Here is a 14990-nt window from a genome sequence, read left to right on the forward strand (position 1 = left end):
CAACGTCTCGGATGTTCTAAGAACTTCTGTATCCGCACGTGAAAGATCGCAGACGAAGAGAAATAGAGCCTTTGGGAAATGATAAAATGCGGAATACAGGTACACGTCATCAATACTTTCGTGTTTACCTTCCATTAAAATAAGACTAGAATTTCGAAAAAAAAGTATTTTATCCAGGAAAACCTTTGTATGGTCTCGAGTTACGCCTAAGTATCAGCAAATACAACAGAGGAAACCGTCGTTTTGTGGAGCACCCAGTAATCCTCAAACCAAATACAGTTTGACAAAACTGAAATCATCATTTATTGAAAACGTAATTCAACTACAACGATTTTCTCTCAAAACAGTAATTATTTTTACGTTCTGATTCGTGTTAGCATCTTCGGTTTCCATATGCTCCTTTCCACCGGAAATAGCAACATAAACCATCGACTTGTTTTGTTTGTTTCGTTGAAACTACAAATATTTAGATGACAACTGCTCAGATCCAAGACAGAAGTTACGTAACGCCGAGCAATGTTAATGTTCATCTAGTCGAGCGATTTCCAATGTCCACTTCATCTAATCGACAGTACTAATTAGATCGTGACAAATCAATTGGATCGCGTATGTTTAAAACAATAGAAGTCAAATTAGAACATATGGAATTTGATTATGTAAATCACAAGTTAATTTTGATAATTTAAATGTCAATGACAAATTTCTGTCGTTATTTGATTATATCATGATAAATTGATGTTTTCTTTAAAATTATGTTGTATAAAAATTTCAAAAACTTAACAATACGTAATAAATGATTAAATAATTAAAAATCAGGTAAAAACAATATAAAAATCTGGTTCTTCAGGTACATTAGTATCATTAAGTTTTCTTATACCTAGATCTTTTGTGTTTCGCTTTTCAAGTGAGACAGCTGATGGATTGTTTCGGGTCGAAGCTTTGTGATGACCGAACAAAGATTCAAAACTTTCCGTTCATGCATTTTTAACTTCAACATCTTCGAAACAAACTTTTTGTTGGAAATAAACAAACAATAAGAAATATCACATTGCATCTTTCAGTTCTTGAAACTTGAAGAGTAAACATTATATATAATTGTCATTTACTATTTTTCTTGCATTAAAATCTAAATTATTAGAAAAACTTTTCTGAGAAATAATATTTTAAAAAAATAATCCGAATTTCAACACTATGTAAATTGACTGGTATCTAGATGGATCTAACTGAATTTGAATCGCGTCTTCTAATCTCCCATATGTCACTTGATGGATTGTATAATAATATATTTATTCGGGTCAGCTCTTTGTGATTGAATATTCTTGTAAAGTTTGAAACTTTCCTTTGGAGTTTTTCAAACAAATTTAACATCTGATACAATCAATATTGAACATAAGATTTATTCAAAAAATAACATTTTTCAATGTTTATATCAAGAATAACAATACATAATTTCAGATGTTATCATTCAATTTCAACAATCACACATTAGATTTTTGTTTTATATGTAAAAATATCCCAAGTTTTAACATTTTCCATCAGTTTTCTTGATTACATAAATGACAGGTTTTAGAGTATTTTCTTGTTTAGATCAAAACAAAGGCATTAACATGTTTGTTTGCTCTAGACAGAATATTAAATAATTTTAAAGTATTTTCTTATTTACATCAATGTCACATTGAAAAAATGTTTTAGATTTTTCTGGACAAAAGATTCTTGCAAGTATTAACAATATAACCTGTTTAAATAAATAACGATCTCGAATTGCATCACTCTTGCAAATCTCGTAATATCACTGAAGCATATTTATAAATCGTTGCCGGATTTTGCAAATCCACCGTGTATACTTTGTGCATCGGAGTGGAAGACAAAGACTCGCGTTGCATCACGCTGTATATGCCTCATCTAGATATAGAGTGTACAAACGGATTTCGCATTGCTCCCTAGCTGCGTTCTATTTATACTGGCCCCAAGTTGGCTTACGAGACGATGGAAAGTTTCTCGCAAAAAAAGAAAAATATTGTTATTAAAAGATGAGGATTTGAAAGGAGACGAAAATTATCGAGGCAAGAAGGATGAATTCTTTGTGGCGTTTGAAAAATGATGGGTCGGAGAGGTAAAACTTGGGCAGCAGCAGCAGCTGACAGCACAAAGAAAAAAGTTGGAGCAGAAGAAGAGGTTTTGGAGGAGGGAACGGAAAATATCGAATCCCCTCTGATCTTATCTATCATCTTTACCGTTCCCGTTCCCTCTTTGCCAAACTTTCTCTGTGCGCGCACAACAATAAAACCGCATCCGGCCAGGTATGTCGAGGTGGCCGACTACCTAGGTTTCCCTTCACTACAACGCGTCTGGGCTACTGTAAATAACACGCACACCAGAATGAATACATGTACAATGCAAGAGGAATGAGAGAAGAAGTAAAGGAGGAGAAGAAGAGGTTTGAAGGCGGAGGTGGAAGAGAAGGCGGAGAGGATAAGGAGGCATCCCACGCAAAGCGTCGGGCAAAAAATAAAAGGAGATATCAGGGAATTATTTATAAAGCGTTACGAAAATAGAATTAGATGGGGAACGGTTGTATGTATGTGTTTCTGTTTCGGCTTATGGACGGATGGATGGAAGCGCACACACACAGCACACAGAATATGATTGAAGAGTGAATGACCAATGGAATAGAGCACACGGCACTCACTTATACACACACACAACACAAATATATATATAGTAAAACTCAAATACATACAGCATACATGTACAACGATCTAAACACTACCTCTATTGCCAGAGGAATAGCTACGTACGTAGGTAAAATGAATCACTCACCACAATAGAGAGACACGTCATTATCTTCCTAGATAACTCCTTATCGAACGTGGAGGTATTCCCATCGTCGTTGGGCAGAGATAAACAAATGCGACACAACTGATAGAACTTTGGCGGTACACTACACATATTTAAATTAGGTGGCAAAACAAACGAACACGGGAAGCGAAAGTAAAAATCGAACGAAATAATGATAATAATAGAGGACGAAAATTCGCAGCAAACAATAATAGAAACGGAAGCAACCCTTTCCCGGAAACTATTCAACAGATGCAGTAAGAACAACAAAAAACAATAACAACAAAACGCACTCGTAGAGGTCTGATCGCACTGGATGAACACATTTATTATTATTATTTGTTACATCTGCGATGGTCGGTGTTTATCCACGGACGAGAAGAAATGGGCAAGGGTTGTCGTCGTCTCGTACACCCCTCCTCCTTCGCGTATCCTCTCTTATTTATACTTTGTGATATGGGTGTACATATATTTATGTATATATATATCTTTGTAGTATATATAAATAATGTGCGATGGTCGTCTGCATCCAGCAGGGGCCCCCAGAGGTTGCTCTTTCTTCAAACTCGGTGCTTCTTCGGATCGGAGAAGACTCTGCTCTTCTTCTCGTGTTGTTTACGTCGTTGTTTGCAGACGAAGAGTCATTTCGTTTCGGTATGGTCAGATGGCCGCCGCACTCTCAACGCTCTCGGCATATACAATAAATTAAGGCACTGCCATGGCCACCTTGATTACAAAAAAGAGGTGCTTTGATTAGCGAAACGGACGGACGGCGGCGGCAGGCAGGCAGACAACACTCTCTCGCCCCGTTATCACAGAACCGGGCGTCCGCACTACTCGTACAAAGATGGCGGCACGGTATCCCTTCCCTCTTTATCTCGCACTCTTTCTCTATCACCAATTGTCGTCACTATCACAACAACAACCTCACTGCTCTCCACCTGGCATATCACTGCTTCGCTTTTACTCTCCTCCTCCTCTTCATACGTGCGACCCGCTCGAACCCAACACACGAACTGCTTCTACCACTTCTACTACTACCAATGGTCGATTGCCGAAGACCCGTATTCTTCCTCTACCAGATGGGACGAGCTCCTTCGTACCTAATCACTGCAACACGCGTTACGCAAAAGGCGTAATTTGCGAGTTACGAAAAATGCATGTGCATGTTTGCGCTCGTAATTGCAATCGATATAGCTAAGCTTTTCCTCTGTTCTGCTTCTTTTTTTTTTAATTGCTTTTACCATTTCACTTAACCTAGATGCTTGACAAAAGCGTTGCGAACGTCAATACTAACAAAATAGCAGGATCATCGATCATCTTACATCATCATCTCAAGAATGCAACATCAATACGCGCTCGAAAATTTTCTTTCATTACAAATGCTTGTATTTGCTAGATTGTTATATTACTGTCATAGTAACTGTATTTAAAGTTAATGGAATAATTGTGAATCAAAATTAATACAAGTTCCATCAGGAAACTATTTGAATTTGTAATTATTGTAATTGTAATCTTACTCTGTCCATGAATTAGAACTTTATTGTACCTTAACACTACGTAAAGTAAAGCTTGGTGAACTTCGTATTAAATCACAATTGTTAATAAAAATACGCGCAATATACCACATTTTGTACATGCCTAGCAGGGCATTATTATAATTTTCTAGAAAATGTACACTTTGGTATATCAAGGGATGAATCTTGATAAGCCATACCATCCGCTGTTGATTCAGTTCACGTTGTCTGATTCAGTTGTTGGTTGTAGAAATTTAGGAATATTTGCCCGCTAAAAGATTTAATGTATTCATTGTACATGATTCAATTTAACGAATGATGTCTCAAAAGATTATATTAATAAACGATCATTGTCAGTGATCATCACCGCAGCAACAAAACAATCTTGCTCATGCATATATTTGTCATTAATCCAACCGCAAAAGATACAATGTTTAAATATAAATCTGCTAATAGTGAAAAAATAGTTAATTAAGAAACATAATTGCGCATAAATGATTAAAATGATCTATATAATGAATATTACTAAAAGTTTCTTTAGTAACTTTAAGTAAAATTCATCATAAAACATAGTTTTGTTAAGAGCTGTTTTCTTATGTACATTATAAGTAAATGATAGCTTTAATAATGTCATGAAGTTAACTCTAGCTTCTTCTATTAATTATCTTAGTAATTTGATATAAAATTATTATTAATATTTTGCTACAGAGAATATTAAATGTCTGTCGATTAGAACGGTTTTGAGAATACGAACACCTGGATTCTGGAACTCCGTTACGTTCACTGTAGGAAACAGGTGTATATTGTAAATATATAAGAATGTTACATCAATTTCGTAGCTATGTGTTAACGGTTACAAACAATAAAAAGAAATAAACTTTTCAACACTTTTGATTGCACATAAATAAAATTAAACATATTAATACATTAAATATTGCAGGTAAAAGTATAATTTGAATAAATACGCTTAAGGGAAACTATTGATCTAGATTTATTAAGAAATTAACATATTAATGATTAGATATTTCCAATTAAAACATTAATTACTCTTTCAAAACGAAACAGCGCTAAATCTGCTGAACTATAATCTTGACTTACTTGTCGATAGATGGAGCTAATCTATATATAATTTGCTAGAACATTAATTTTAATTTACTGTAGTATTACAATGGTACAATAATATTTATATTGTTCTATTTAATAGTTTGTTGTAATGCTTATAATATAATTAAGGTAAATCTACCTTTAATTAATTAATTGATTGTGCAGTGTTCCCAACGTTATGAAACATGACAAACCTAAGAATGAACAATGATCTGAAATTTCCTTCTGTTGTGGCTTACGTAATGTTATGTATTGGAATTAAATTATTGTTAAATCTTGTGTAATTGAAGGTTTTACATAATATAAAGGTTGTTAATAGATTTAAAAAGTTTCGAAATTTGATTAAATTGTGACGTAAATGACATTTCCAGAGGAGCGTGGATGACTCATACCTAAAATTAGTATACTGTTGTTGTGATTCCTGGAAGAACAAAAGAAACCACTTTCCAGTGAAAAGAGCGTGCATTTATTGGGAAAAACGATTATTCAAAATTTATAAAACGATCAACCACCTTACGATCGCATACACACATCTTTCAACGAGGTGAGTCACATACAAATAAACTGTTTCAGTGTTCCTCCTTGGACAATTAGATAATATTAGTAAATCTATTGATGTCAAGGGAGTGTTTTCATTGGAAGACAATTGTATTATCTGAAATATTATTATTTGTTATATAAAAGTAAACTGAAACAAAGCATTTCTAGATTTTAATGGAAATTTCAGACACCACCTACTACTTCCTATTGGCTTTGGTGATTATACCAGTGAAATTATTCTTTGACCTGTGGGCTTGGCTCGGCTGGGATCTCTACAAGAACAACTAACCTTAGCCATGTCAAATTTCAATGAGGGAAAGCCAGTCCTGAAGAGACCTCTTACATTAGACTTCAGTAAGCATAAGATGATCACACCTCATCCAGTGTTGTCTTCCCCCGATCTTAACATGCTGAAGGTTGGCACCCCAGAGTTAGAGAAAATAATCTTGAATAGTGGGAGCATGAACACTCCTACCCCATCTGCAGTCGACAGCTCACTCCTGTACTCGAGAACAGTAACAGAAGAGCAAGAGAGTTTCTCAGCTGGTTTTGAGGATGCTCTGAAAAACTTGCACAATAATAACTCACAAGGTACAGTTGGTCAGAACATTAACATTATATATTTATCACTAATGTAGATCTATATTCAGCTTCAGATTCAAGTAATACTGTCTACACAGACATGGAGCAGCCCATTGGGAATTTCATTCCAACAATCAAAGAGGAACCTCAGACAGTGCCAAATATCAATAACGGATCTCCGCCAGTGTCGCCAGTCGATATGGAATACCAAGAGAAGATCAAATTGGAACGCAAGAGGCAGCGGAACCGTCTTGCAGCATCCAAGTGCAGATCGCGAAAGCTCGAGAAGATCTCCAAATTGGAGGATAAGGTGAAGCATTTGAAGACGGAGAACTCGGAGCTAGGAGGTATGGTTAACCAGTTGCGGGAGCACGTGAACTCTTTGAAAATCGAAGTACTTCAGCACGTGAACAACGGTTGCCAGATCATGGCCTTAGAATGAGCGATGCACTCAGTTATTATATTTGATGCCATTACCATTAATTTTTTTTTACATAATTTTATAATAACGAAACAGTAACAATCTAACCAATCGAACACTTGATGCGCAATCAAGGAGAAAAAAAAATGCAAGTTGTGATATAATAGGACACCTATTAAGAGAATTGACGAAGAAAGTGAAATGCGAAGCGACTTTCCAGTATTAAATAGATTTTTCATTTGCAAAAATACAATAGGGTGAAAACTAATCAACTCTAATACACGAAATTAGATTGTTACGATTTGTAAGTATTTATTATTTAGTCGAGAGTGAGAGTCGAAGAAACGATACGCGAGTGCTTTATATTTGTATAATAAGATTATAAATTTTATAATATATATATATAGATATATTTTATATAAATCAACAGTAATAGATAAGTCCTTTATAATATATATATATATTATTACGAATGTAATTAATAAATTTTATCTTTCAAATATCACAAAATTCTTTAAATTCTAATTAATTTAAATTTTGTTTTATCAGACTATCATCAGTCTTTACATCAAATCATCATATTGTTATTTACTAAATAAAAGCATTGTTTATATCTCCTTGGAAACTAACAATTCCTCGACGCCCATTTGGCCCCGATGTCTCCAAACCCTGTATCTCGCCAAATCCTTGCGCGTCACCATTCCGATTACTTCATTCCTATCGTTGACTATTGGTAAATGCCTTAAACCTAAAGCCCTGAACAATCGGAACATTCTGGGAAGCGAAGCCGACTGTTCAATTTAAAAAAAATACAAGCAATTTCTGTAAAATATCAAATCTGTATGTCGTTTCACTTACGTGTAATACCGTGTACGGAGATGGATTCATATACGGCCTGAGATCAACCGAATACGTCTTCTCCATCTCGCTCAAATCCAATTTCTAAAAAACGGGATCATTATTTTTTTTGCATCGCTGCAGTTCTGATAAGACTTACGTCAACGGTTGGATATCTAGGGTATTCATCCCTAAAGATGTTCGCATTTATGTTGGACCAACTGTCGGAGGTTTCGTTGAAGATCTTGTTTTGCAGGAGAACAATCAGCTGCGATCTCAATATCAATCCTCTGAGTTTACCGTAGATTGTAACTTCATCCTGAAGGATACATGATACAGATTCAAACTATCAAGATTATTTCGTATAGTTACATTATTTAATATAGGTGGATCGACAACCGGGAAACCATTGTAAGAAGTATCTTTCAATAATTGCGCTATGTAACCAACGTTTTCCACGTTCTTCAAACTGGCAATTGGATGCGACATGACTTCGCTCGCGTAGATGTTGTGTGACAATGGTGGTGGGTCCCAGGACAAGAAGGGGACACCGCTTAGTTGTATGTGTATATCATAAATACCCTAAAAGCTAAGAATTAGGTACATTATTAACAGCAGTAACAGCGTACATCGTTGAAGTAATCTCCTGTCCATTTGGCTGCCATCAAGGTGACAATCAATGGTAGACCGAAGGAAATGTTATCCGTGGTTTCCATGATGATTACAGTTAAACTTATTGTCATACGCACTAGACCTCCAAGCTGCGCTGCAGCTCCAATTAGTGCGTACTTTCCTGGATGGATCAACGCCTAAACGTTAATTATACAGTTAGATTATAGTACAAATTTTGGTTGAAGAAATAGAAACCTTATTTGGATAAATATAAAATAAACCAACGGATAGGAGCCTTCCCCAAGCTGCGCCGGTGAGTAAAGAAGGTATGAATAAACCGTTGGAGGTGGACAAACCGAAGGTCCAGCAGGACAAGAAGAAATATACTATCACGAAGTAAAATAGGGAGGCGACGTTGTGGGTATTCGGAGGATCGTGGAACAAAGACCTCACCGAAGCCTCCGGCGTCTGGAACCAAATACTGGCCAAGACGTTGTACTGACCATCTCCGCAATACACCTGAGTAGGAAATTTGGTAGGATCTTGACCCAGAGGTTTGCAATCGTTCAGCAGGTAAATCATGAGGAATCCTGCGGTCGCCGTCATCGTGGCTACCAAACACGCCTCCATTACTTTCAACCATGGCTTTTGCAAATACCTGCAATGATTACGTGAGTTCTTCAAAAATCTTATAACTAGAGTCAGTTGCATCATATACCTAATCCTAAATACTGCTAATTTGTAATTTATACTATTCCATAAGGCACCCAGGAGTCCGCCGAAAGCTCCGAAGAGCGCGAACACCGGTAACTCGTAAAGCGAATAAGAAAACTCCTCGAAATGGCCCAGATTGAACAATCCAGGAAACAAGAGGTTTCCGAATTCGCCGTAATACATGGACAGGACAAAGTTCAACGTGAACGTGCTCACCACAGACGCGAAGAATATTCTCCATGTAAGACTCTGATTCCAAAAACTGGCGCCTTCCTCCAAACTGAACAATACACCACCTTCGTAAGTAAAATATATTAAAAAAAAACTCGACGATTGCTTAAGGACAATGATTATTTACCGACTGGAGCTCCGAAAGCGGCCGACACTCCGGCTGCGGCGCCACCCGACACGAAATCGCGCTTCTCCTGATCTTCCCTGAAATACCTGAAAATGTGAAGATCACTCTTGAACGTAGTGCTTTTTCCTTGAGAGATTCCTGCGGCAACTGCAGCTCCCACGTGAATCATTGGTCCTTCCTTGAAACAAAACCAACAATTTTATAATGCATTTAGAAACGATTTTACTATACCTTTCCTCCGGCCAATCCACCAACTACAGAGCAAACTACGCCCACAGCTTTGGCTATCAATGTTTTAATCCTAACAACTCGCGGTATTTTAACTCCGTTCAAGTAGCACTTGACTTGAGGTATTCCACTACCAGCTGCTACAGGCTATATAAAAAGAATGATATAATTAACGTTTTCACTCAAAAATACTAGACTGACCTCCCAATAAGCAACTAAAACTGACCCGATAAAAACAGGAATAATGTTAAAACCTATCCAGTACAAATACGGTACGTAAAGTTGACCTCTAATCACATAGTTATCAACATCTAAATTATGTTAAGGTACATGATTATATTTGATTTTTTTTTTGTGAAATTAAAATTCTTAGTTAAGGATACAATCGCTCAGAAAACCGTACTTCAATTGGCAAAGCGTATCGATGGAAATATCGATGAGACAGGCAATGAGCGCTGTAATCATTCCGATAAACAAGAAAATCGTCCATTTTGCGGTTATTTTCCTAACAATGAACTTGTAACCTTTCTTTCTCTCCTCGTCAAGCAGTAAATAATTCTCGCAAGTGTCATAATCCAAACTCTGTAACGCAAAGAGATAAGTGTAATCACAGTAATTAATTGTTTGCATGCATAATTAATTATTAATTAATTGCTTATAATAAACCACTTCTGATACCTCATATTTGGTAGATAAAACATTCAGAGATCCAGCATTTACAGTTAGCTTTTTGTTTAACCTTGATCTCAGGGATGATAACAAACTTGGATTTTCAACTTCCGTTATGATTTCTTCATTACCTTGTATCAATGCAGTATTCTGTACAAAAAAAATGCAATCAATTTGAATATTTTACACTATCTTAATTAATATATTAAGAAACATACAATGAAATCTGGATTGGATGTTGTCTCTTCATCCTCATCATCAGCATCATTATCATCATTGGGCACTAAAACCTGAATATCATCCATGGCACCAAAAACATTTACTATGAAAGTAGTGAATCAGTGTGCTGACTGCAGTTAAAATGTTTTATATTTCTTTGTTATGTATATCCAATGTACTCCATACCATTAGTCATTGAAATTGCTCTGTGACATCACACAGTTTACACTTATTCATAGATAGATTACAGAGTCAGAAACTTCCTCTTCTGAAATAATCTTTAGCTATTATAACCTAAATGCGACAATAACAAACACTGCAAGAACAATTGGGTCACTAGGTTGATCATAATTATTGAATATTTTTTTTTTGGTTACCTTGAAAAACAAACAATAACAGCGTTGAACCACACCAACGTGCATGCATTGCACAATATGCAATTACAATATTACATTATCCCAAGTGTTTGATATTTACTGTCTGCTGCAAAACAGATTTTACAGTTGCGACCTCGATACATTTAGACCTTTGATTCTCCAACTGCGAACAAGTATTAAAACTTATTAGAAATTGTTTTCGTATTTATTCATTCTCAATATTGAACGAGATTAAAGCAATAATTTGTTATATAGGCATACAAACATACAGAAATTTCATTCGAGTTGTGAACATGGGCATTAATAATAAGATAACTTATTACAGAGTGGTTATACATGAACCAACATTAACATTTATTAAATTAATATTATATATGTATCAATTAATGCAACTTTATTTTTAACAATATCATTTAGCTAAAAATTATAAATATGAAAATCAACTAAACTAGAAACAGTTAAAATAAAATAGAATATGGACCATGATGCTCAAGTTTTCTTCTTGCTAATTTCCGTCAATCTATAAGAAGAAAAAAATTATATGTTATTGAACATTTTTATATTTAATAGTTACTCTGTGTATGTTAGGTTTCGTATCTCATTTGCTTTCATAAAGATATCATAGTTCTTTTCCAACAACTGACGTATCTCGACGACCATCAACGAATCCATACCAAGTTCTGCAAGAGTGCTATTAGGACTGATTGTCTTAAGATCTCTAAGACTAAAAAAATTGAAAACATCGACGACAAGACTTTGCGTCATGTCGTCCTTCTTTTCTGGCAGCACAAAACTGGAAACAATAGGATCGTTTTGCAGCAGCAAGTCATTAATAACTTCCAAGCAACTACAAATTCGCTGCTGGATAGTACCAGCTACAACAACATCCTCGTACGACTTCTGCAAACGAGTTACAAGTCCGACATCTCCAATTGCACCCCATTGGATAGCTAAACCAGGGAATCCATCTTTGTGTCTCATCTCACATATCCTTTCCATTGCCGAATTGGCCATACCATAATTTGTCTGACCCATGTTACCTTTTCCGCTGACAATTGAAGAAAATACCACGAAATGTTTTAACGTCTTTGAGGACCTGGTGATCTTGTCGAAATGCTTTGTGGCCGTAGCTTTCATTGACATTGCGGACTTGAAGCTTTCTGCAGTTTGGTTTTCCAACATACCATCTGTTAATACAGCGGCCAAATTAAAAAATCCGTACACCGGAGCTACCTTTTCAGCTTTAGTCATCAATTTATTACATTCATCATAAATAGAGATGTCTTCGAGTGCAATGATTACATTAACTCCGTACGATTCCCAAATCCTAAAATCGAATATAAATTATAAATTAAAAAAAAGTTTCAAATAACTTACTTAATTCTGTTTTGCTGATAACCAGTTTTTACACCGGTTCTTGAAGATATTATTAAAGTCTTTGCGCCGCGTAGAACCAGCCAATCTGCCAATTCTAAACCAAAACCACCTAAACCACCTACTATTATATAAGAACCAGTCGGTTCACAATAGAATCTAAAAAAATAACACTTATTACAACCAATTTTTGATTATTTCTTGCTATATTACCTTGGTAAAACTATCTTAGTTTCTTCGTTTTTACCAGGAGAAGAAATCTCTTCTCTAATTTTTATTAGTACTTTGCCAATGTGTTTACCAGTAGACATGTACTTAAATGATTGCTCCAACCTTGATTTTTCAAAAATCGTCCTTATCAGAGGTTTAACATATCCATCGTTGATTCCATCCTGCATCAAATTATACAGATATCTTTTCACATCATTTGTACCCACAAAAAAAGCATCCACCATGATCCCATGGAATGTGCATCCTTTAGACACTAGATCCAAAGCCAAACTGCTGTTGCGCGCCAAATCGAACTTGCCAATCTCTAAGAAGCAACCACCTGCAGATAAACACCGAACGGAAGCCTCAAGCTTCTCTTCAGCCAAAGAATTTAGCACTAGATCAACACCTCGTCCACCGGTATTACTCATAACCATCTGCTCGAACGTTGTATTTCGTGAATTGCCGATGTGCGTTTCTTTCAAGAACGGGTAATGTCGAAGGAGAAATTGTTTCTTTTCTTCAGTACCGACAGTTACGAAAATTTCGCAACCCCAATGATGGGCACAGTTGATGGCCGCTTGACCGACACCGCCGGTTCCTGAATGTATCAGCACGGTTTGACCCCTTTTCACGTTTCCTCTCTAACATATTTGAAGTTAAAGAATATTTATAATTTTATCAAATTTCTTACAGATTTCATGGCTAGGATGACAGTTGCGTATACTGCAGGAACAGTGGCCGCATCTTCCAAACTCCATCCATTTGGTACGTTCCACGTCAATACTGGATCACTTTCTATTATATTCGAAATAGCACCGCCAACTAGAAAACCCATTACTCTTGTTCCACTAAAATTAAATCAATTATGTAATAATTATTATGCTATTTTAAGTTTTCCCATACTCGGCTTTTTTTCCGGAATATTCTAGGCCGTGGATGTTGCCTTGATCAATTCTCTTCTTCGTCACAGCGTCAAATGATAATTTACCAGAAGCCGTCATCACATCTCTAAAGTTAATAGCAGAATAATAAATCTGTAAGTTAAATAATTAATAAAAATGTATGATGTTTAGTTCCATTTTCATACTTCTACGAATTTATTACTATTTAATATTTGATGACTTTTAATTGATCCTTCTAACCAAGCCAAAGTCGAAAGATCTCCAATGTTTAGCACATTTGCGTAGTAATGATCGCACTTTTCAAATTCTAATTTTTCTGCATATGTTAATAACATATGTCTGTATGTGCCCCAAGTGCTTCCTCTCAATACGTTAAACGCAAGGCCCTTCTTCAATTGCTCTTTAAAAAACTCACTTTTTTCATTAAATTTTCTTCCTTTCTGTATGAAAATGCAGGATACATTCTTTTTACCATCTTCGCACCTCAAGCAGTTAACCAAACCTAAAATACCATTGGTCGGATCTTTATCAGAATAAAGCAAGATTTTCTTCGAGGACTTCAAACTGTTTTGCACTTGTGGTAGCCAATTCTCATAATCATCGTTTACTTCTATGTAAATAGGTACTTGATATTGTTTAGTTATTTTTATTAGATGGATAAATACCCCTGATGGTAATTTGTATTTAGTCAATACAGTTAAGTGTTTGTTTAGAGGAGCCTCCACTTTATCGATGGACATTATGTAACCTTCTTTAATTATATAAGTTAAAGCTCTTTGCATACTTTCAAAGTATCTTAACAAATTATATCCGATGCAAATCAACGCGCTTTGTTCTTCTGGAGGTTTATCTGTAATTTGAACACCGTTGATGTTATCGAGTTTCTTTAGGGAATAGATTGTTATATTTGCACGAACTTTAATTATATTATTTAGAATTTCTTTAAGATGAATTGCAAAAGGTTGTAAATTGGATGTTTTGGCATCAAAAATCTCCAAAACATTTACATTTACCATTGAAATATTTTCTAATATGATCTGCATGTTAACTATCAATGATTCCTCCAGACTCAAACTTGACTCATTTGGTATAAACTTGTACGTCTCCAATGTGGGATCGTTTTGTGTTTTCCTCTTTATAGTGATCTTATCATACAAAGATGTTATTTCTACATTTTTTGACCTGGCAATATTGTAATTAATTTCCACAGGTATAGCATTTTCTTTGCCTAAATCTTTGATTTGCTCCATATGTCCTTTGGCATCGATGATAAGTTTACCCAATCCTATAGGTATATATATGTTTCTAGTATCCTGTTGTAGTGCCATGAACTGCAATATGTTGTCCAAAAAAGTAACCCAATTTTCAGTCCATTCAATAAAAGCCTTATTTCCAATCATTTTTTGCAATCCTCTGAATTGGTCTCTGGTTAAATGTATTGTTTATAGATATTTAAAACTTTTAACACTATTAAAATTAATACTT

General features: G+C 35.4%; 4 protein-coding genes across 10 annotated transcripts in view; 1 reads left to right on the top strand and 3 right to left on the bottom strand.

Moving 5' to 3' along the window:
• LOC108557777 (transcriptional regulatory protein GAT1-like) overlaps positions 1-4054 on the bottom strand; it is a 38698-nt gene extending 34644 nt beyond the window's left edge. For 2 of the 4 annotated variants that reach the window (XM_017914433.1, XM_017914431.1), the window contains exon 1: positions 2821-4053. In XM_017914433.1, coding sequence (XP_017769922.1) covers positions 2821-2949 — 129 coding nt within the window. In that variant the 5' untranslated portion in view covers positions 2950-4053. Of the gene's footprint in view, positions 1-2740; positions 2765-2820 lie in introns of those variants that run through there. The other 2 variants (XM_017914430.1, XM_017914434.1) reach the window with 2 other exon arrangements.
• Positions 4055-5644: 1590 nt separating this feature from the next.
• Positions 5645-7429, top strand: LOC108557779 (transcription factor jun-D). 4 transcript variants are annotated; one of them, XM_017914437.1, is made up of 4 exons: positions 5645-5767; positions 5831-6003; positions 6168-6590; positions 6638-7427. In XM_017914437.1, the coding sequence occupies exons 3-4, from the start codon at positions 6296-6298 to the stop codon at positions 7021-7023; spliced, it is 681 nt and encodes a 226-aa protein (XP_017769926.1). In that variant the 5' UTR covers positions 5645-5767; positions 5831-6003; positions 6168-6295; the 3' UTR covers positions 7024-7427. The 4 variants fall into 4 exon arrangements, with proteins under 4 accessions (XP_017769926.1, XP_017769928.1, XP_017769925.1 ...); XM_017914439.1 differs by lacking the exon at positions 5645-5767 and having other exon boundaries at positions 5774-6003; positions 6650-7429; XM_017914436.1 differs by lacking the exon at positions 5645-5767 and having other exon boundaries at positions 5774-6003.
• A 123-nt stretch (positions 7430-7552) lies between these two features.
• On the bottom strand, positions 7553-11227 carry LOC108557780 (H(+)/Cl(-) exchange transporter 7). Its single transcript, XM_017914440.1, has 14 exons — positions 11017-11227; positions 10639-10955; positions 10430-10570; positions 10135-10333; positions 9953-10062; positions 9755-9898; positions 9524-9701; positions 9170-9461; positions 8707-9109; positions 8469-8648; positions 8212-8421; positions 8000-8158; positions 7861-7944; positions 7553-7793 (listed from the first exon to the last, which is right to left on the bottom strand). The coding sequence occupies exons 2-14, from the start codon at positions 10723-10725 to the stop codon at positions 7611-7613; spliced, it is 2370 nt and encodes a 789-aa protein (XP_017769929.1). The 5' UTR covers positions 10726-10955; positions 11017-11227; the 3' UTR covers positions 7553-7610.
• Positions 11228-11491: 264 nt separating this feature from the next.
• LOC108557772 (fatty acid synthase-like) overlaps positions 11492-14990 on the bottom strand; it is a 14084-nt gene continuing 10585 nt past the window's right edge. The window contains 7 exon segments of the mRNA XM_017914426.1: positions 11492-11536; positions 11591-12343; positions 12394-12549; positions 12604-13244; positions 13295-13451; positions 13507-13637; positions 13691-14930. Coding sequence (XP_017769915.1) covers positions 11506-11536; positions 11591-12343; positions 12394-12549; positions 12604-13244; positions 13295-13451; positions 13507-13637; positions 13691-14930 — 3109 coding nt within the window. The 3' untranslated portion in view covers positions 11492-11505.

Source organism: Nicrophorus vespilloides, unplaced genomic scaffold, assembly GCF_001412225.1.
Source record: "Nicrophorus vespilloides isolate i.1.1-1 unplaced genomic scaffold, Nicve_v1.0, whole genome shotgun sequence".
Classification (NCBI taxonomy): Eukaryota; Metazoa; Arthropoda; class Insecta; order Coleoptera; family Silphidae; genus Nicrophorus; species Nicrophorus vespilloides.

Excerpts from the sequence above, each read along its gene's own strand:
- LOC108557780 (XM_017914440.1), bottom strand. The coding sequence starts at position 10,725 with ATGGATGATATTCAGGTTTTAGTGCCCAATGATGATAATGATGCTGAT. Across the intron at positions 9,702-9,754 it reads GTGGATTGGCCGGAGGAAAG|GAAGGACCAATGATTCACGT; the intron begins GTATAGTAAAAT and ends TTTTGTTTCAAG. Across the intron at positions 8,422-8,468 it reads CAGGAGATTACTTCAACGAT|GGTATTTATGATATACACAT; the intron begins GTACGCTGTTAC and ends CTTAGCTTTTAG.
- LOC108557779 (XM_017914437.1), top strand. The coding sequence starts at position 6,296 with ATGTCAAATTTCAATGAGGGAAAGCCAGTCCTGAAGAGACCTCTTACA. Across the intron at positions 6,591-6,637 it reads GCACAATAATAACTCACAAG|ATCTATATTCAGCTTCAGAT; the intron begins GTACAGTTGGTC and ends TCACTAATGTAG.